This window comes from Amblyraja radiata, chromosome 10 (assembly GCF_010909765.2).
Source record: "Amblyraja radiata isolate CabotCenter1 chromosome 10, sAmbRad1.1.pri, whole genome shotgun sequence".
Taxonomy (NCBI): domain Eukaryota; kingdom Metazoa; phylum Chordata; class Chondrichthyes; order Rajiformes; family Rajidae; genus Amblyraja; species Amblyraja radiata.
Genome location: NC_045965.1, coordinates 13,563,396 through 13,585,988, shown reverse-complemented (window position 1 = coordinate 13,585,988; position 22,593 = coordinate 13,563,396). Strand labels below are relative to the sequence as shown.

At 42.7% G+C, this 22,593-nt stretch overlaps 1 protein-coding gene and 1 long non-coding RNA gene across 10 annotated transcripts in view; one reads left to right on the top strand and one right to left on the bottom strand.

The window, feature by feature from the left end:
• Positions 1 to 22,593, bottom strand: part of yipf1 (Yip1 domain family member 1) — a 36,034-nt gene that overhangs the window by 1,855 nt on the left and 11,586 nt on the right. For all 9 annotated transcript variants that reach the window (XM_033028096.1, XM_033028099.1, XM_033028098.1 and 6 more), the window contains 7 exons: positions 20,846 to 21,009; positions 12,550 to 12,630; positions 11,912 to 11,999; positions 9,105 to 9,221; positions 6,181 to 6,347; positions 3,906 to 4,088; positions 2,247 to 2,356 (listed from right to left, as the gene is read on the bottom strand). In XM_033028096.1, coding sequence (XP_032883987.1) covers positions 2,255 to 2,356; positions 3,906 to 4,088; positions 6,181 to 6,347; positions 9,105 to 9,221; positions 11,912 to 11,999; positions 12,550 to 12,630; positions 20,846 to 21,009 — 902 coding nt within the window. In that variant the 3' untranslated portion in view covers positions 2,247 to 2,254. The remainder of the gene's footprint in view (positions 1 to 2,246; positions 2,357 to 3,905; positions 4,089 to 6,180; positions 6,348 to 9,104; positions 9,222 to 11,911; positions 12,000 to 12,549; positions 12,631 to 20,845; positions 21,010 to 22,593) is intronic.
• Positions 15,929 to 16,676, top strand: LOC116977565. Its single transcript, XR_004413246.1, has 3 exons — positions 15,929 to 15,939; positions 15,984 to 15,986; positions 16,327 to 16,676. It is a non-coding gene; the product is annotated as an uncharacterized LOC116977565 (long non-coding RNA).

Sequence of the window (22,593 nt, the reverse complement as noted above, 5' to 3'; positions counted from 1 at the left end):
AGTTTATTCAAGAAATGTTCTTTACAGTTCCCCATTTTTGTATATTATTTCAAAAATATTTAAAATACAGTCTTTCTCACTATTTTATGCCAGAAAATGTTACTAAAAGAAAAAATAGCTTTACAATTGCTTAATGAAAGCGTCAATGATTGGAGAACTCATCACGTGCAAGAAGTATACATGCAGTGTAGAGGCCAGTTCCAGAGTGCAAATTGTTGGAACTACTGCAAGTGGGGCACTTCAGAGAAAAACTGTTGACTCGACAAATAAAACTTCAGCAGCAGTAATCCAAGCTAGAATTTGATGCGGGGAAATGACTGAAGTGTGACTGCGCATGAATTATGGACTTTTTTCCTCTCTGATTTAATTCATAATGATGTAATGATGTGCAATAAGTGTGACAACTCTTGATGACTGGATTATTAATTAAATTATGATAGCTAGTTGGAAAGGATCATTTACAATTAGAATGATGACAGGCATTGCAGGGCAATGTGTTATTAAAGCATCACATTGGAACTGGGAGGGAAGAGTGTTCCACAGTGGCAACATCTGCTACAAAGCTGATGAACACGAGCTGCAGACACGTCTGAGAGGGAAAATTACTTTGATACAGTAGTTAGTCCTTTGAAAATAGTCTGGTTAACTATTGTGGATTTGGTCAGTGGTCACAAGAACACAAGACCATAAGTGATAGGCGCAGAATTAGGCCATTCAGCCCATCAAGTTTACTCCACTATTCAATCATGGCTGATCTATCCCTCTCTCCTAACCTCATTCTCCTGCCTTATCCTAATAACCTCTGACACCCGTCAAGAAGGAAGGTCAAAGAAAGAAAGGTGTGATTATGAACGAGGGAAATGCGAAATACAGAAAGTAGGTTTGGAAGGGCGATTATTTCAAAAAATTCAAAACCGGCCGCGACTAAAAATAGGTTACCGTTTTAAAAATCGGTGATTTTTTAGTCGAAGCTGGTTGCGATGCTAGTTGAAGGTGGTTGCCGGAGGTTGCAGGTGGTTGCAGGTAGTGGAAGGTCTTGCCACTTGCAACCTCCGGCAACCACCTTTTTAGTCGTGGCCAGTTTTGAATTTTTTGAAATAATCGCCGGACATAGAAGAAGCGGAAACCACTTTCGACCATTAGGGAGACTGACAAAAACCTCCGGGAACCGCACGGAAACCTTGGGTGGGGCGCAAAGTCTCCAGAGGTTTTCGTTCAGGTTTCCTAAGTGGGACAAGGGCATTACAATGCTTGCAGCACCAGAGACCCTCGTTCGATCCCAACTATGGGTGCCCTCTGTACGGAGTTTGTACGTTCTCCCCCCTGACCGCGTTGGTTTTCTCCGAGATCTTCCATTTCCTCCCACACTCCAAAGACATACAGATATGTAGGTTAATTGGCTTGGCATATGTGAAAAAAGTGTCCAAAGCATGTGTAGGATAGTGTTAATGTGTAGAGATCGCTGGTCGGTGTGGACACGGTGGGCCGATGGGCCTGTTTCCGCACTGAATCTCTAAACTAAACTACCAGGAAGCGAGAGGATTGGGTAGCTTTTAAAAACCAACTGAAGGCAACTAAAAATGCAGTACAAGGTTAAAAGATGAAATATGAAGGTAAAATATAAAATATAGCAAATGTTTATTCAGATATAGAGTAAAAAAAAGGCAAGAGTGGAATTTGGACCACTGGAAAATGGCGCTGGAGAGTTAGTAAAGGGAGGGGGGGAGGGGGATTGGCATCATTTATCACATCAGCCAGATTAGGCAAGGCTGGCAGTAGTTTCTCCCAGTAGTCTCTCCCTACAATTAGATTGTATGACAGTCCTGTGGATCATTTTTTTGTAGCAGCTTTTTTCTGTTATAGACTTATTTAAATTCTCGAATGTTAATTACCCAGCTACAATGACAGGATTCAGAGTTATGTCTCTGGATCAATGATTCATACTTCTGACTGCAAAATAGGTAATTTAATTATACGAATGGTTACTCCTTTCAATCCTATTGAAATTCACTTACAGAAATTTGAACCAGGATTCAGATACATTTACATCAACTTGTGGCAGGACCTGGGATTTTATATTCACCACGGATCAAAAGCACACAGGCTCTGATGATTAACTAATAGGACACAAACTTGTTTTTGGATTCCAAGGTAGATTAAAGCTAAAACAATCCAGTCTAAAATGGAATATATGAAATTCTATTTCTCTCCCCACTCCTTCCTTCTTAGGTCACAGAAATGCTGACCTGATAAGTTATGCACTATGGGTTGTCACAAGAGTCACATTCCGATTTGGAGTAATAGTTGAGGAGACAAGTAGAGGTTTGACTTTTTCTGGTGGATCAAAGAAATATGCCTGTGGAAAAAGAATAAAAAATATTTTTATATCATGTCCAATGGTATTTTTAAGTAAGTTCTTGCAAGAAAATACACACCTGATGTGTGCTCATGACTTCTATAAAAAATGAAACTTTTTGGCTTCAGAATGAGGTTTACTAAAAGCATTCCTTTTAGCAAGCTATCATTGAGCAAAACCAAAAGAATATAAAGGATAATCCAAAAATACATGTAAAATCAGAAAATGCAAATTGAAAATAATACAAACTATACAATAAATCATCAACTGGATGAAACGATATTCCAACAAGGTTATTGTGCTTCACACCCAAGAATACTTGTAAATGAAGCCCAATAAATAAATTACATGGTGTTTAAGAAGGAACTGCAGATGCTGGAAAATCGAAGGTACACAAAAAAGCTGGAGAAACTCAGCGGGTGCAGCAGCATCTATGGAGCGAAGGAAATAGGCAACGTTTCGGGCCAAAACCCTTCTTCAGACTGATCGGGGGTGGGGGGGGGGGGGGGGGGGGGTGCAGGGACAAGAAAGGAAAAAGGAGGAGGAGCCTGAAGGCTGGGGGATGGGAGGAGACAGCAGGGGGACTGAGGAAGGGGAGGAGATAGCAAGGACTAACAAAATTGGGAGAATTCGATGTTCATGCCCCCAGGATGCAGTCTCCCCAAGCGGAATATGAGGTGCTGTTCCTCCAATTTCCGGTGCTGCTCGCGGTGGCCATGGAGGAGACCCAGGACAGAGAGGTCGGAGACGGAGTGGGAGGGGGAGTTGAAGTGCTGAGCCACCGGGAGGTCAGCTTGGTTATTGCGGACCGAGCGGAAGTGTTCGGCGAAACGATCGCCCAACCTCCGCTTGGTCTCACCGATATAGATCTGCTGACATCTAGAGCAGCGGATGCAATAGATGAGGTTGGAGGAGATGCAGGTAAACCTCTGTCGCACCTGGAACGACTGCTTGGGTCCTTGAACGGAGTCGAGGGGGGAGGTAAAGGGACAAGTGTTGCATCTCTTGCGGTTGCAAGGGAAAGTGCCCGGGGAGGGGGTGGTACGAGAGGGAAGGAAAGAATGTAAATAAATTACATACTTGGTTAAATTAATGAAAAATATTACACTTTCAAAAGATGGAATGAGAATTTGAAAATTATTCCATGGTATATCAGGCATTCAGTTTCTCAATTACAGATCGCTCAATACTGGAATCAGCCTTTGCCTTTCTAAATCAATTCAAGAAAAATAAACAAATAAATAGATATATACAACTATCCAAATACATACATACATATATATTAGAGAAATCTATAACTAAAATGAATCCAGATTTATTTTTCTTTCCTAACGTGGAATTCAGTGGAAGAAAATACAAAACAATAACTTAACTTTTGTATAAAATCTTTTAAAAAAATCAAAACATTATAGTAAGTTTAACAAAGTAAATTGTAAATAAAAACATAAATTTCTGAAAAAACTCAGCAGGTCAGAGAGTATATGTTAAAGAGAAACAGTGAACATTTCAGGCCGGGGACCCTTTATCAGAATTATAAACCCATATGCACCTTACAGCCAACTGCAAGCAGGGCATGAAGGATCAGAATAACTACGATAGTTGATACGGCAATTCTCCGGTTATCATCCCGGACAGCTGGCCAAAAGGTCATCACTAGCACGGTGCCCGAAAGGCACATGGCCAGTACTATTGTGAGCCAACGTACTATCTCACTTGGAATAATCCACAGCATCTGAAATGCAGAAACAAGGGAAGTCAAGACTAGCAAAAAGTGTTACATACTTACAGAAGATCTATGCCATCATAGAGCCATACAGCATGGAAACAGGCCCTTCAGCCCAACTTGCCCATGCTGACCAAGATGCCCCATCTAAACTAGTCCCACCTGTCAGTCTTTGGCCCATATCCCTCTTAACCATTCATATCAATATACCTGTTCAAATGCCTTTTAAATGGTGTTACAGTAGCTGCCTCAACTACCTCTTCTGGCGGCTCATTCCATATACCCACCACCCTCTGTGTGGAAAAATTTGCCCCTCGGGTTCCTATAGAATCATTTCCCTTTCACCTCTGTCCATGTGGATTTTTTTTTCTCTATCTTTGCTTAAAATTAAAGGCTTATTAAAAAGTTTGCATACCAGTATACTACTTGGCTCCCCTAACCAGCTTTAAGCTCTGGAATGCTTGTTTGGCTTGGTGTCTGCCAATGCTATTTCCACTTTCAGACTCATCAGTGATTTATAAAACTGTCTTGATATTTAATCATCTTCATTTGCCTGAACAACATACTAATTTTGAACATAACGGATTTAGAATTCCTTGGTTCCAGATTAATAGGTCACTGCGCAGTGCTAATAATTGGTCATAGGTCTATACCAAGCATTTCAGTGCTTCCGAAGACATTTGAAATGACCTTAAATACAGCATTCACATGCTGTTCCAACACAGAGCACGAAAAAACTCAGGGGGTTTGGGGTGGGATGGGGGACAATTTCCTTGTTTCCACATTCCTATCGCTTCTTCCATGGAAACAAAATGTAATGGAGAAATAATTAGATCTCTTTCATCCATGCAGTTTCAGCAGTTTTATTCTAGCCATTATATCGTTTCATTTAAGGAGGAAGTGATATGAATGCAGAGAAAATTAGATGGTATGTTTAATGGGAGCTTGATGCTTCTCACAGACTCCGTGGGCTAAAAGGCCTGTTTCCATGCTGATAATGATACGACTCCAAGAACCTGACATGAAGAATTGCTCAATAACACAAATCCAATATCCAATGCTTTGAAATTTGTGATTCAGAAAAATATTGATTACATGTGCTGAGAAACACTTCTTTCATGTATAACTTAAAAGGCTTAATAAGTGAATTTTTTGCCAATATTTCTCAGAAATGTGATGTTGCACAAGAGATTCTCACTGCGATTCCTCAGTGTATTATTGCTCGCTCATTGTTGGCAACAACCTTGCAGTGCATCCCACATCTTGTCAGGCTCATCTTCTTGCATTACGTTTGTTATTTTGTCCACAGCTGGCATTAACATAATGATCCATTTCACTTTCCTGTTTTCCTACAACATTTACAAATAGCATGGTTCAACTCTCCAGACTGAGACAAACACGCTTGTTTGGACTTTGAATCATCTATCTACTGTACCCGAAAGACCGCAAGCAGCATCCAAACCATGAAAGTAGTTGGTTGGTGAAATGTCTCTGGGACCAACTAATCCCTGCTCTAACTCCAATTAACTCTCCAAATTTTTCTTCTGCATCTCCTTCACATTTTTGTTGCAGCACCTCTCAGACAGGTCATAAACAGCTTCAACAAAAAACATCACACCTGGATCCAAGAGACCGTACTTCTTCATAGATACAAAACCATAAAGCTAACAATCTTTGCTGCTTTACTTAATTTAGAGATACAGCAGGGAAACAGGCCCTTCAGCCCAAGTCCGTGCTGACCAGCAATCACTCTTACACACTAGTTCTATCCTACATACTAGTGTCATTTTCACCAAAGCCAATTAGCCTCCAAATCTGCACATCTTTGGGATGTGGGAGGAAACCAGAGCACCCGGAGAAACCCCACATGGTTACATGGAGAATGTGCAATCTCCGCACAATCAGGCGCTATGATACAGCTGCACCACTGTGCCATGGATGTTGATATTGTAACTAATGTTTCTCTAAGCAGTTCTATTTCTCCTAAATTCCAAATGTATATTCTACACATATTTTCCTCCAGTACTTGTGAGTTATGAGTTATCACACCACCCCAATGAACTTAAACTAACACTAACTCCAGGATCAAGGTCATACTTACTGCAGTAGGAATATAAATAAACAGTGAGTATCCATAGACACACACTATCTCCAGGAACGAATAGGAGACAATGTTCATCACTTTATTGTTTCGCCACATCAGAAAGCCCCATAGTCCAAGAGGAATGAGCCAAGCATAGGTGTAAATTGCTGTGGCTGCTATCGAAACTACAAATGAAAACAAAATTATGCTCCAATATCTATTATAAATTCATTTTGAAAACATAAATACAAAGGTTTTAAGCAATAAACATAGAAATAATTATAATACTGCCATTGGATCTGTTATGCTTCTTCTAAATAGTGGATATGCACATGCAGTTGCATGATTTGGTCCTAAACATAATCAGGAATAAATATTAAAAGTACCAAAAATACCATTTTCGACTTTACGAATAAGAGCAAAATTTCTTCCAATGAACCATTTGTGGCACTAAATACTGAGCCACAATTTGGTGCCCAGTCTCACACATCTAGGCTAGATGTGGCAGGCTCATCTGCACCCACAAGACCGTTTGCTGTTTGGATCTCACTGCTGCCCTTGAGCAGTGTTGTGCAAGGTCAAAAGGCAAAGCCGAGACAGAAGCCCCAGTCAATACTGTCAGGTCCATATGTTGGAAGATGGGCAAACCTAGGAATTGCCAGAAAAAGAACCGAGACAGAGCAAATACAGTTTTAATAGATTATTACTAGTGCATAGGCATATATTATTGTGAAGAAAATAGGTGAGGTAGCAGATTTTTTGCTGCATAGAAGAGGGACAAAGTACCAAGTCCATACGTACTAGTTTTCAACTACTCCTGTGCTGTTCTACAAATCATTTTCAGATATTAACTATACCACATGTAAATGCGATTTAGATTTTGTTTCCCCGTTATAGCATTCTACATCCAAACAACAATTTGCACATCGTGATTTTAAATCTATTCTTTCTAGTCAAGAGAGACAAGAAAGTTTAATCATCATATGTATCAATACTGAACTATTAAACTCTCTCTTGTAGCAGCACAAGAGGTTTGTATGTACAGTACTTAATAGATAACATGACAAGTAAACTAGCTCAAAAAGCTCAATAAATAAAATAACCCAACATATTGCAAAATTAAAGTCCCAAGTGCAACCAAGACAATTCATAGTTTGAAGTTTTGTTAGTGTTTGTAGTCATAGTCAGAGTCATACAGCACGGAAACAGGCCTTTCGGCTCAACTTGCCTAAGCCGAAGAGGCCCCATCTACTCTTGCATTACCCGCCCGCATTTGGCCCATATCCCTCTAAATATTTCCTATCCATCTATCTGTCCAAATGTTTTTTTAATTTTGTTGTAGTACCTCAACTACCTTCTCTGGCAACTTGTTCCATATACCAACCACCCTCAGTGTGAAAAAATTCCCCCTCAGGTTGCTATTAATTCTTTCCCCTCTCACATTAAACTTCTGTTCTCTGGTTCCCGATTCCAATGTGTTCAGTAGTCTGACGGTTGTTGGGAAGAAGCGGTTCCTGAACCTGGACATCAGGGTTTTCAGACTCATTTTCCTTCATCCTGATGACAGGAGTGAAATGAGAGCATGGCCAAGGTGGTGTGCATCCTTGATGATGTTGGCTGCAATTTTGAGGCAGCACCTCCTATGGATCTCTTCGATGGTGGGAAGTTGTGATGGACTGTGCACTGTCCACCACTTTTTGTGATCTCCTTCAATCCTAGGCATTCAAGTTGCCGAACCAGGCCGTGATGTAACCAGTCAATATGCTCTTCACTGTACACCTGTTAGTGTTCGAGATAATTTGTCGATGTATCGAATCTCCCCAATTTTCTAAACAAGTAGAGGCATTGATGGGCTTCTTCATGTTTGCATCAATATGCTGGGCTCATTACAAAATTTCAGAAATATGCACGCCAAGGAACTTGAAGCTGTTGACTCTCTCGACGAAGACAGGTTTGTGGCTCTTCAGTCTTCCCCTTCTAAAGTCAATAATCAGCTCGTTGATCTTACTGGCGCTAAACATTGTACTGGCACCATTCAATCAGACATCGATCTCCTCCCTGTAGAATGACTCATCATTATCTGTAATTCATGCAAGAACCATGGTGTCATCTGCAAATTTAAAGATGGGGTCGCAATAGACAAATAGTGTCTCTAGGTTCTTGCTGAGGTTGGAGTGGATATGTGCCATAACTAACCTCTCAAAATACTCCATCACCATGGACATTAGTGCCACCGGTCAGTAGTTATTGAAGCAGGTCATCTTACACTTTTTGGACATTGGTATTATTGAAGTCCTATTAAAACAGTTGCGAACCTCAGACCTCAGTTATGAGGTTAAAAATGCCCATAAAAACTTCAGCCAGTTTGTTCACACAGATTTGGAAAACCTGACCAGCTAAACCATCGTCCAGATGCTTTCAGAGGGTTCACCCTATCAAAGGATCTTCTGACATCAGACTTGGTGACTGAGATTGCAATACCATTGGGGGGGCTATGGGGTCCCCAAGAATATAACTACTTTCCAATTTAATTCACCACCCCCCCATCAAACCCTCTCTCTACTGCTATCAATATCAGTGCCACTAACGCCTTTTGTTTTACAGTAGATTCCTGAATTATGCAAGGAAATAGACCTAGTTTCTTATAGTAATCAGATTCCATCTGCAAATGACAGCGTGTCCAAGAAACAGTTTATTGACCTGTGCCAATTCCATTGAGAGTATATTACTGAGAAATGTACATAATGCACCTGGCAATGTCAGTCACGCTGCAAATTAATATGCACCATGTCATAGTGGAGGCTGTCAAAGCAAAGGAGTGAAGAACAATTTCTCATTATTCAATAGGATAACAGTGTGATATGCAACATTGTGCTGTGCCACCTAAAGAATATGCTTTAGCTAAAACTTATTTCTATACCAAATAAGTATTTCCCTCTTACCCTTATGGAACTCAGGAACATAACGATACCCATGCTGGCCACGATGAGTCAAGAAATTGGCAAGGTTTCCACTTATTGCTATTGCAAAAACTAGAGTGGCACAGATCCAAAAGGGACCTGAAAACAACAAATGTTCAAAAATAGTCTTACTTTCTTCTAAATAATAATTAACACTAACACATCTGTAGATTCAAATATGGCCTTGCATCTTCATAAATATTACAGAACAATTATTCAGAGACACAAGGAACTGCAGATGCTGCAATCGTGAGTGAAACAAAGTGCTGGAGTAATTCAGTGGGTCAGGCATCATCTCTGGAGGAAAGGTCTGGCAAGTGATAGGGGTTGGAGTGCCAAATGGGTGGAGTAAGTGACAAAGGCTAAAGAGAAAAAAAAGAAACAAAAGGATGTCAGATAAGGAGAGTAAAGGAGTGAAATGTAAAACCAGAGGAAAGGATACAAGAGGGGACAGGGAGAGAAAGAGGGGGGAGAGGAGTGGGATAGTGGGGGAAAAGGGGGCCAGGGTGTTACTTGAAATTGGAGAATTCAATGGTCATCCCATTGGGTTGTAAGTTACCCAAGTTTGCCTGTGACCTCACTCTAGCAATGGAGGAGGCCAAAGACACAGGTCAATATGGGAATGTGAAGGGGAATGTGAATGGCACCAGGAGATCCAGCAGACCTTGGTGGACCGAGCACAAGTGTTCTGCGAAACAGTCGCCTAGTCTAGACTTGGTCTCTCTGAAGTAAAGGAGGCAACATCGGAGCACCAAATGCAATAGATGAGGTTAGAAGAGATGCATGTGAACTCGTTTCATCTGGAAGGGCTGCTGTGGTCTATGGAAGAGGGTGAAATACAACATGAAGGGACAGGTGTTATATATCTCCTGTGGTTGCAGGAGAAAGTAGCTGGGGAGGAGGCAATTTGGGCGGGAAGGGATGAGTGAACCAAGATGTGACTGGGGGGTAGGATCACGTTGAAAGTGGCCAAAATGCCAGAGAATTAAGTTTTCGATGTGGAGGCTGGCAAGATAAGATCAAGGAGAATCCAAAGATATTTTGAGTTTATTGAGTTTATTGGGAAAGGGTAATTATAGGGTTCCTCAGAAACCAAAGACACGAATACTAGGGAACGTGGAAAGTTAATAACGATGTCTTAAGCATAGTCCTTATCATCATTGAGGAAGTGCTGAATGTGCTTTTCCTAATCTCTTACCTCGACAGAGATGCGATTTTTTTCCCATATCGTACCTCTGTCCGCACTGCGGCCTAACATCGAGGAGTTGGCGGCCTTTGCTGGAGACAGATTTCGAGAGCCACACTGTGGGTGCCTACGGGACTTTAACATCGCGGAGCCTGCGATCCCTTTGCCAGGGATCGACCTCGGAGCTACAACCGTGAGTGCTTGCGGACTTTAACATCACGGAACCCGTAGTCTCTGGTTAGAGACCGACTTCGGGAACTCCAAGCCGCGGGAGTTTCGACCGCCCCGAGAATAAAGAGGAAGAAGTTTGGACTTTTTTGCGGTCCATCACAGTGAGGAATCCCTGTGGTGGATGTTTATGTTAACTTTTATGTAGTTGTGCGGCTTGTTGCTTTTTTTTCGTATGGCTGTATGGTAATTTGCATATCACTGTACCTTAATTGGTACATGTGACAATAAAAGACCTTTGAAACCTTTGGTTAGGGATAGTCAGCATGGCTTTGTGGGATATTGTGTCACGGATTTGATTGTTGTTTTGAAAAAGTAGGTTGATATGGGCAAGGCCATCGACATAATCAACATGGACTTCAGCAAGGCCCTTAATAAGGAACTGCATCGTAATTTAGGTTGCATGGGATCCAGAGAGAAGTAGCTAACTGGAAACAAAATTTGCTTAATGGTTAGAAGGAGAGGATTGTTGTGTTTAGTTGTTTCCAAGACTGAGTGGTGACGAGTGGTGTGCCTAAGGGAGGGATAACCTTCTATTGCCAGACTCTGAAGTCATGTGCAAACTGGAAGACCAGCACCTCATGTTTTGTTTGGATAGCCTACAGTCCAATGGTATGAATATTGTTCCCCAATTTCAAGTAATACACCCACATTCTCATCACCCTGAAACCCCCCATCCAACCCTCACCCTGGTGTGCATTTTTCCCCAAGTATCTCCCACAACCCTGCTCCTTTCAACCTCATTTGTATGCTCATCTCCCATTCCCATGTCCCAGTTTCCTTTTCATCCCCCTTCTTATCCATCCATTCCCACCCATATCCCTTCCTCTGGCTTTCCACTTCACTCCACCTCTTCCCCTTTCTGGCATCCTTTTGCTCTCCACATAGACTTTATCACTTACTCCACCTATCTGCTAATCAACCCTCCCGCAACTGTGTCCACCTAACATTTGCCAGACTTTGTCCAACCCAACCTCTTTTTTCCCCCAGTTTTCTCTCCCCTAATTCAATCAGACCGAACAAAGATCCAAATCCAAAAAGTCGTCTGTCCATTTCCGCCACAGATGCTGTCTGATCTACTGAGTTCATCAGCACTTCGTTTTGTTTTTTTTTACTCAGGGCACTAGGAGAATTCTTGTTTTTACTTTTGAGAAATGCATCCTTGCTTCCAGATTTCAATTTTATTTCCAGAAGGTACAGTAAGCAAATTATTTTTTTCCAAATACTTTATTTCAGTCAAAAACAGTGATTTTTAAATAATGTATATTAAAATGGGTGGATGTGTACAATTTAAAAAGGGGAAAAAAATATATTTGCATTTAAATGGTTACTTGAAAACAGACCTTTTCTCTGATAATTATAATAAATGACATACCATAAAGATCTGGATTACTGCGGATATACAATCTTACAAAGTTTTTGCCAGGAAGTGGTAAAAGGGAACCTTTTATTCTGTCCAATACCTATTAGGCAGAGAGAAGAAAATTAAATATCAATTTAAATATTGTTCTATATCAAAATGCTCAACATTTAAATGTATTAGCAAGATCTAAAACAAATCTGATTCCTCAAATGCTGAGATAGATTACTTCAGGCACAATGGAAACTGGGTTATCAGGTTTGAATATAGCAGCTTGTGCATTCCTTATCAATGAGTATTTGAACATTCATGTTGCTTGCAAGAGATTTAAAAAAGGACAAGGTTCGGATATCTGTGATGTGCAAATTTCTGCTGCGACTTACTTCTATAAATCTCAAATAAGGAATGGTAATTTAGGAAGTTGGAGTTTTGGGTAGGCATATCAGAAAATTGGCATCACATAGAAGCAAAACATAATGCAAGTCAATATTAGAATAAAAATAGAAAGGGTAGATTAAAAATATATAATATTAAATGCACTTGCCAGGCTTTCGCGAGCCCACCTCCCTTCCAGCTTTGTAAATCAGCATCTGCACTTCCTTTTGTCTCTATTACTAAATGTTACTGTTTAAGGAAGTAAATTCTGTACTCACCTGAAAGGTGTCGACATCAAAAAATGTTTGATAATATTCAAAAGTCCAAAAGGGAGCACTCTTCTTTTGTCCTGCAAGTAACTAAGGAGAACAAATGTTAACCATAAACTTGATCACAAATATTCTAATTGTTATTGGCCGTGTGCGCGACTTTGGCGCCTTTGAGCGGGGGGGGGGGGGGGGGCAGGATTAAAATGCCGTTTTCTCCTGCCTGTTGGAGTCGCACTTTCTCAGGCTGCTAAGCTGCTGCAGAAAAATCGCTCTGACATCCGTTCTCGGAAGTTTAAAAAAAAAGCTAGGTCTGAAGAAGGGTTTCGGCCCGAAACGTCGCCTATTTCCTTCGCTCCATAGATGCTGCTGCACCCGCTGAGTTCCCCCAGCAATTTTGTGTACCTTAGACAATTTATTTGTTGGAGTAAAATAAAAATCTACTTCTAACGCCGTCAACGGGACGGATCTCACGTAGGGGACAAAACATAAGGTAAGTCGTTTATTTTACATGTAAACTTGCTTCTTAGGATTACTTTTATCCAAATTTCATTGGCGAAAATGTGATTATGGCCTCATACGAACCGGCAGTGTTTTTCCTGCCGATATGGGGTTCAAATTCACTGCAACCGCAACGTTCCAATCGATCGCGTTCCACAAAATCTCACTCGCAAGATGATTTAAATGCTCATTAATTTACGGGAATTAAACACTAAATTCCTTCCATTGGGCCTATAAATTCATGACAATGAGATTTAAAAATCATGTTATATTGTGAATTCTTGTGTGAATGTTATTTGGACACAGGCTATTTAAAAATGTTAACCTTTTAAGAAAAGGATAGATGTTTAGATCTAGTAATTGAATTTTGTAATTAGCTACAATTAGGTAACTAACTAATTATATGCTTTAATTTCAGGTCATCCAAGTAAGATTGTTTCATATTTGTTTCAGAATGCTTCAATCTATAATAACTGAAAATTTAATTCAGTTCTCTTAATTCTTAAGAAAGTTATGGGCTTTTGACTGTCCTCGATCACAGCTTTTGAGTTAAGTCAATGGAAAAGCAATAGGGAACAAGATGCTAATTTCAGAGTATGAAAATGGCCATAACTTTTTTAATACTGAAGATATGAAAGTGAATTAGGTGTCAAATTAAACTTCTTTTTATGCTTTATCTAATGGGATAAATTGCAGACTTGATTTTTAAAATCTCAAAATGTTGTAACATTGCTACAATATTACAATCTTCCTTTATTTTTCCTACTTAAACAAACAAACAGATCCACCACATTTTTGCAGTGTAACAATACAGAAAAGAACACCAAGAACCAAATGAAGAGGTAAACCGTTGGAAGCTCACAAATGTTTCAAAGCAATTAGATGCTTTTCCAGAATAGAATTTCACTGAAGATTTGATTGTTAAGACTGTAATAGTTAATAATGTAATCCCCATTACTAGTCATAGAGTGATACAGTGTAGAAACAGTCTCTTCGGCCCAACTTGCCCACACCGGCCAACAATGTCCCAGCTACACTAGTCCCACTTGCCTGTGCTTGGTCCAGATCCCTCCAAACCTGTTCTATCCATGTACCTGTCTAACTGTTACTTAAATGATGCGATAGTCCCAGCCTCAACTACCTCCTCTGGCAGCTTGTTCCATACACCCACCACCCTTTGTGTGAAAAAGTTACCCCCTCAGATTCCTATTAAATCTTTTCCCCTTTACCCTGAACCTATGCCCTCTGGTCCCCGATTCCCCTACGCTGGACAAGAGACTCCGTGCATATGTGAATATAAATCTTGAATCAGCACTGTAAAATGGTTATGTGAAGGGAAAATGGAGGTCAGGTGAACTGGGTTGAAACTTAAAATGTCTGCTCACCAAAGTTGCTGACTATGTGGCTACAGGCCTCAGGAAGTTGTGATCCTGAGAAATACACATTGATCGCAACTTTGATATTCCCCGCACTCGTCTGATTGAGGTGGCTGAGTTTCAGAAGGCTGAAGAATATGCAACCCACTGGCTCCCGAATGTCTGAGAAATGTCCCTGTCTTAGCTCTAGTATTGTTCCAATAATTAACATCTCCCATTGTGTACTCCCTGTCTTAGCTCTAGTATTGTTCCACTCATTAACATCTCCCATTGTGTACGTGCCTGTTATCATGACCATTGTGTACAGGTCTGTCGATTGTTTGGGTAATGTGGGAGGGGGCTAAACGGTGGCATTAATGTATATAAAGCATTGCAATTAAGGGCAGTCAGCTGACTCTTTGCTAGGTTGTCAAACCTGTGTGGAGACTCCTGCTCAATAAACGTACGTTTAAAGCAACCCTGGTGCCTGGTCGATTATTGTCGAAACAACCGATGTGAGAGAAAAACGTGAATCAACATTTTGGTGGCAGCGGTGGGATGTCAACCAGCGACTGATCGAGCCGGCGAGTGAATCCACTGGGCGACGGGATCGATGTGAAGGGTGCGCAGCCAAGTGAGTAGATTTAGTTAAATCTCCTCTTGGTCCTTCCTCGTATCCCGGCGTAGCAGGGTAATTCGCTGACTTGCATCAGTTGGTGGGACGACATCCGAACGTTCCGGTTGTGGGCACTGGGATAGGGCCGTCTCGAGGATTATCCTAGTCTGATCGAGCGGATAGAACACCCCGTAGAGGGGGACCGTATACAGTATATAAGAGGAGTGCACTGGGTATAGGAAGTTAACTAGTATTGAGACGTTAACTGAGACCAAGGTACCCCCATATCTCACAGAAAGTCCACTTCAAAGTGACTGAGTGAGATACGGTGGAACCAAGGACTCTAGGTTAACCCTGAAAGAGTTAACAAGTATTGAGTGTTAACCGAGACCAAGGTACCCCCATATCTCACAGAAAGTCCGCTTTAAAGTGGCCGAGTGAGATACGGTGGAACCAAGGACTCACGGTTAACCCTGAAATTTTGGTTGGTATATTTGCGTGACCGTCTCGAGGATTATCCTAGTCTGATCGAGCGGATAAAACACCCCGTAGAGGGGGACCGTAGACGGTATATAAGAGGAGTGCACTGTGTATAGGAAGTTAACTGGTATTGAGACGTTAACCGAGACCAAGGTACCTCCGTATCTCACAGAAAGTCCGCCTTAGACTGGTTGTTAAGAGAGGAAATCCTCCACGCGAAGGTCAGGAATTGAAGTGACCAAGTGAGATACGGCGGAACCAAGGACTCGCGGTTAACCCTGAAAGAGTTAACAAGTATTGAGTGTTAACCGAGACCAAGGTACCCCGTACCTCACAGAAAGTCTGCTTTAAAGTGGCCGAGTGAGATACAGCGGAACCAAGGACTCACGGTTAACCCTGAACTATTGGTGTGTAATAGCATAAGTGTATATTGAATCGTCGGATTAAAAAGTATTGAGTGTTAACCGAGACCAAGGTACCTCCGTATCTCACAGAAAGTCCACCTTAGACTGGTTGTTAAGAGAGGAAATCCTCCACGCGAAGGTCAGGAATTGAAGTGACCGAGTGAGATACGGCGGAACCAAGGACTCGCGGTTAACCCTGAAATATTGTGTGTGATAGTATAAGTTTAAAAATGGGTAATGGTATGGACACCAGTGGTCACCCAGACCGGCCATTACATCAGCTATGTTTCTTGCATCCAGAAATGGAGGAGACCTTTAGGCGTATGTCGGGAGGACTCATTCATAAACTGGGGAAGGATGAATGGCCTGAAGGGGGTTCCAATGATATGGGTGTGTTGTCAAGGGCTCAAAGTGTAATATGGAAAACGGATAGAAAAAATATATATAAAAAGGCCATTCAGTTGTGGATCGATCATTGTAACAAAGAAAAGGCACGGTCTTTAACGGCCAGTTGGCAGAGTAATGCCTTGAAACTAGGAATACCCCTGACCGAGGGGGGTCAGGAGAAGTCAGTGACAGTATTAAAACAAGAATGCAGGCATGCAAAGGAAAGTAAGGATCGTCAGCAGAGAGAGAGACAAAATAAGGCCAAGGTAGATAAAGACTTACGTAAGTCGGTGGCTGGCATAGATTTGGGAGGTGACGACGAGGAGGAGGTAGAGGATTATCCTTGGGGAGTCCGTGGAGCACCCCCGTTGAACCAGCCTGCCCCCGTTGCCAGTCCTGTGTCCAAATCCCGCTAAATGTGCGGCTCACACAACAGGAGATTCCCCGGTCCAAATCGGTAACAGGTTGGCTGATGAAGCGGCTAAGTGTGCTTCACGCGATAGATTTAAAGTGGTGGGTAGTATGATGAGGCAGGTGAAAAGCCTTTATATGGGCTCGTCTGAATCTGAGAAACCTATGCCAACCATAAATTATGTATTGCTCTTACAGGGGGACGCCTCTGCTAATGTTATAATAGAATGGGAGCAGCTGGGCTGTCAGAAGGCTGATTCCGGATTGTGGCTCACGCCGGCCAGACAGACCTGTATGACATACCAGTTAGCGACCTGTGTCATTGATTGCCTACATCTAGCCACTCACTGTGGGGCCACCTTGCTAGTAGACGCTCTCTTACAGGCATGGTGGCATCCTCGACTTAAGGTTTTGGCAGCACAAACTAGCGCACGGTGCCTCACCTGTGCGACACACAACCCAGGTAAAGGAGTTGTCTGCCAGACAGGTCGTACTCCATTACCTACTGCTCCGTTTAAAACCTTACAGATGGATTTTATTGATTTGCCTAAGTGTCAGTGTTATAAACATGTACTTGTTATTGTTGATGTGTTTTCTAGGTGGATTGAAGCCTTTCCCACCACTGATTGTACTGCTTCTACGGTGGTGTCTATTTTATTACGGCAGTTTGTTCCTCGATTTGGGGTTCCAAATACCATCAGTTCGGATAACGGCCCTCACTTTATTGCCGCTATCAATAAAGAATTGTGCCGACAGCTGGGAGTAACTCAGCGGCTGCATTGTGCTTATCGCCCACAGGCTGCAGGAATGGTGGAACGCTTGAACCAGACCCTGAAGACCAAGCTTGCCAAGCTGGTGGACCAATCAGGCTCCACATGGGTTAAAATGTTGCCTGTTGCTTTGTTCCAGATCAGAGTCCTTCCAGCAGGGAAGACAAGGTTGTCTCCTGCAGAGATCATCTATGGCCGACCTCTGCGCACCCCCTGGACAGACATTATCCCGGCCACAATGACATTGCATCACATGACGGAGGAGATGGTCTCTTACGTCCTTGCCCTTACAAGGGCCCTGCGTGAGATTCATGGGGAGGTCAAGGCCGCTTATGTGGGCGACATAGATTTTCCCGTTAATGGACGGATCACCCCGGGCTCTTATGTGTTGATTAAGAATTGGGTTCGTAAAGACACCCTTTCTCCTCGATGGTTGGGCCCCTTCCAGGTTCTCCTCACCACCCCCACCGCAGTAAAGGTAGAAGGACGATCGGCATGGGTGCATTTGCACCATTGCAAAGTGGTTGGTGACACCAAGCAAAGGGGGGAGGTCAAGGTCAGGGAGGGGGATCCAGTCCACGGGAAGCAGAGCACGAATTAATTTTGCCATGAAATTGCACGTTCTTTTCTTTTTCCCTCCCTTGTCTTCACAGATACGAAATAAATCGCTGAGATGAGGGTCTTTGTGGCATTAATATGTGTGGTGACCACTGCAGGGTTAATCGGTTTTGGCTGGAAATGGACAAAGCCTGAACATGGACGGAACGAACGAGGAAAGAGAGGGGAACGAGAAGACTCCAATTTATTCATCCAGGCACACAACGAGCTATTCGGGAAGGGGCAGGTGGTTTGTTATCCACAAATGACATCAGTTACCTCCCTGTTTACCCCATCCCCTGCATGGGGCAGAACCGAACGATTGGTGAAGTGCCAGGGAAAAGAAATGGTCCCTGTCAAGCCCGTCAGCATCGACTATGATATGCTTCTTGCTCCACCGGCCAACTGCTTACCGCTACCTAAGAACAATAATCACTCCTACAACAATTGCTATAATGGATCTAGGATGGCGTCAAGAGCACCAGCTAGGCCATGTAACTTCACCACGAATAATGATCTTACAGCATGAGCAGGAGAAACTGTTACCATTCCCCAACGACAGCGACAACGATGAAGTGAGTGAGGAAGGAGAATTGGGGGACAAGGGTCGGACGGTCCAAGAAGCCTTGGCCAGGGAACTAGAAGGTTACGAGATTCGGCGAATGGGACTTTTAAATGGACTGTGAGTGTTGCCATAAAAATGGCAAAAGGGGGGAATGTGAATATAAATCTTGAATCAGCACTGTAAAATGGTTATGTGAAGGGAAAATGGAGGTCAGGTGAACTGGGTTGAAACTTAAAATGTCTGCTCACCAAAGTTGCTGACTATGTGGCTACAGGCCTCAGGAAGTTGTGATCCTGAGAAATACACATTATCCTGCTGATGCTGCATATTCGCAACTTTGATATTCCCCGCACTCGTCTGATTGAGGTGGCTGAGTTTCAGAAGGCTGAAGAATATGCAACCCACTGGCTCCCGAATGTCTGAGAAATGTCCCTGTCTTAGCTCTAGTATTGTTCCAATAATTAACATCTCCCATTGTGTACTCCCTGTCTTAGCTCTAGTATTGTTCCACTCATTAACATCTCCCATTGTGTACGTGCCTGTTATCATGACCATTGTGTACAGGTCTGTCGATTGTTTGGGTAATGTGGGAGGGGGCTAAACGGTGGCATTAATGTATATAAAGCATTGCAATTAAGGGCAGTCAGCTGACTCTTTGCTAGGTTGTCAAACCTGTGTGGAGACTCCTGCTCAATAAACGTACGTTTAAAGCAACCCTGGTGCCTGGTCGATTATTGTCGAAACAACCGATGTGAGAGAAAAACGTGAATCAACACATATATCCAATCTATTCCTCTCATGATTTTGCACACCTCTATAAGATTACTCCTCATCCTCCTGCGCTCCATGGAATAGAGACCCAGCTCACACCCTCTAGTCCTGGCAACATCTTCGTAAATCTTTTCTGAACCCTTTCAAGCTTGACAATATCTTTCCTATAACATGGTGCACAAAACTGAACACAATATTCTAAATGCTATCTCTCCAACGTCTTATACAACTGCAACATGACCTCCCAACTTCTATAGTCAATACTCTGATTGATGAAGGCCAAAGTGCCAAAAGCCTTATCCATCTGCGACTCGACCTTCAAGGAACCATGCACTTGTACTCCTAGAACCCTCTGCTCTACAACATTACCCAGAGGCCTACCATGTATTGAGCAGGTCCTGCCCTTCTACGACGTCCCAAAATACAATACCTCATACTTTTCTGTATTAAATTCCATCAACCATTCCTCCATCCACATGGCCAATCGATCCAGATCGTGCTGCAATCTTTCACAACCATCCTCACTGTCTGCAAAACCACTCACTATTGTATCATCAGAAAACCTGCTAATCTTGCCCTGTATGTTCTCATCCAAATCATTGATGTAGATGGCAAATAGTAGCTGGCCCAGCACCGAACCCCGAGGCACACCACTAGTCACAGGTCTCCAGTCCAAGAAGCAACCTTCCACCATCACCCTCTGCTTCCTTCCATAAAGCCAATTTGCTATCCATTCAGCTATCTCTCCTAGGATCCCATGCGATCTAACCTTCCAGAGCAGCCTACCATGCGGAACCTTGTCGAATGCCTTACTGAAATTCATGAACACAACATCTACAACTCTGCCCTCATCGACCTTTTTGGTCACGTCTTCAAAAAAAATCAATCAGATTTGTGAGACATGACCTCCCACATACAAAACCATGCTGACTATCCCTAATCAGCCCTTGCCCATCCAAATGCCTGCATAACCTATCCCTCAGAAGACTCTCTAGTAACTTTCCAACTACAGATGTTAAGCTCACCGACCTAGTTCCCAGCATTTTCCCTGCAGCCCTTCTTGAAAAGAGGCACATTTGCCACCCTCCTGTCTTCTGGCACCTCACCTGTATGTAAGGACGAATCATAAATTTCAACCAAGGCTCCCAGATATCTGATCAGGCTCTGGAGATTTGTCCACCTTCATATGCGACAGTACCTTCAGTACTTCTTCGACGGTAACACTGACTGCTCTCAAGACACTTCCATTGACTGCCCCAAGTTCCTCAGTCCTACGGTCTTTCTCCTCGGTAAATACAGAGGAGAAATACTCATTGAGGACCTTGCCATCTCCTGTGGCTAATATTTTACATATTATTGAAATATCATAATTATATACTTTTTTTATGGCAGGGGTGGGGGAGTAACATAAATTGAACGTAATGCTCAATTCCCATTACAAAATTGCTTACCTCAGCCTTGTCAGAGTCTTCGTTTCCCAGCAAATCTTCATCCTCATCTCTTCCTACCCCAGCTGATGGACCTCTCTGATTTTTAGGTTTATCATTAGGATCTGTGATGCTTATTGTCGTGGCATCAGGATTTGCTGCCAACAGGTTTGTAGCATCATCAAACTCTACATTAAACACACATGAAGATAATAGTATCAACGTAGTATATATAAATCAACTGGACACTCGTGCTATTGCTGGAAAATTCATTGATATTGATGCTGTATAAATGGATGCTGTTGTGCCAATTAATAGACAATAGGTGCAGGAGTAGGCCATTCGGCCCTTCGAGACAGCACCGCCATTCAAGGTGATCATGGCTGATCATCCCCCAATCAGTACCCCGTTCCTGCCTTCTCCCCATATCCCCTGACTCCGCTATTTTTACGAGCCCTATCTAGCTCTCTCTTGAAAGCATCCAGAGAACCTGCCTCCACCACCCTCTGAGGCAGAGAATTCCACAGGCTCAGCACTCTCTGTGAGAAAAAGTGTTTCCTCGTCTCTATTCTAAATGGCCTACTCCTTATTCTTAAACTATGGCCCTTGGTTCTGGACTCCCCCAACATCGGGAACATGTTTCCTGCCTCTAACGTGTCTAAGCCCTTAACAATCTTATATGTTTCAATGAGGATCCCTCTCATCCTTCTAAACTCCAGAGTGTACAAGCCCAGCTGCTCCATTATCTCAGCATATGACAGTCCCGCCATCCCGGGAATTAACCTTGTAAACCTACGCTGCACTCCCTCAATAGCAAGAATGTCCTTCCTCAAATTAGGGGACCAAAACTGCACACAATACTCCAGGTGTGGTCTCACTAGAGCTCTTTACAACTGCAGAAGGACCTCTTTGCTCCTATATTCAATTCCTCTTGTTATAAAGGCCAACATGCCATTCGCTTTCTTCACTGCCTGCTGTACCTGCATGCTTACTTTCATAGACTGATGTACAAGGACCCCCAGATCCCGTTGTACTTCCCCTTTTCCCAACTTGACGCCATTTAGATAGTAATCCGCCTTCCTGTTTTTGCTACCAAAGTGCATAACCTCACATTTATCCGCATTAAACGTCATCTGCCATGCATCTGCCCACTCCCCCAACCTGTCCAAGTCACCCTGCATTCTCATAGCATCCTCCTCACAGTTCACACTGCCACCCAGCTTTGTGTCATCTGCAAATTTGCTAATGTTACTTTGAATCCCTTCATCTAAATCATTGATGTATATTGTAAATAGCTGCGGTCCCAGCACCGAGCCCTGCGGTACCCCACTAGTCACTGCCTGCCATTCTGAAAGGGACCTGTTAATCCCTACTCTTTGTTTCCTGTCTGCCAACCACTTCTCTATCCATGTCAGAACTCTACCCCCAATACCATGTGCCCTAATTTTGCCCACTAATCTCCTATGTGGGATCTTATCAAATGCTTTCTGAAAGTCCAGGTACACTACATCCACTGGCTCTCCCTTGTCCATTTTCCTAGTTACATCTTCAAAAAATTCAAGCATGATTTCCCCTTCGCATATCCATGCTGACTCGGACCGATCCTGTTACTGCTATCCAATCTTTTATAATTGACTCCAGCATCTTCCCCACCACCGATGTCAGGCTAACTGGTCTATAATTCCCTGTTTTCTGTCTCCCGCCTTTCTTAAAAAGTGGGATAACATTAGCTACCCTCCAATCCACAGGAATTGATCCTGAGTCTATAGAAC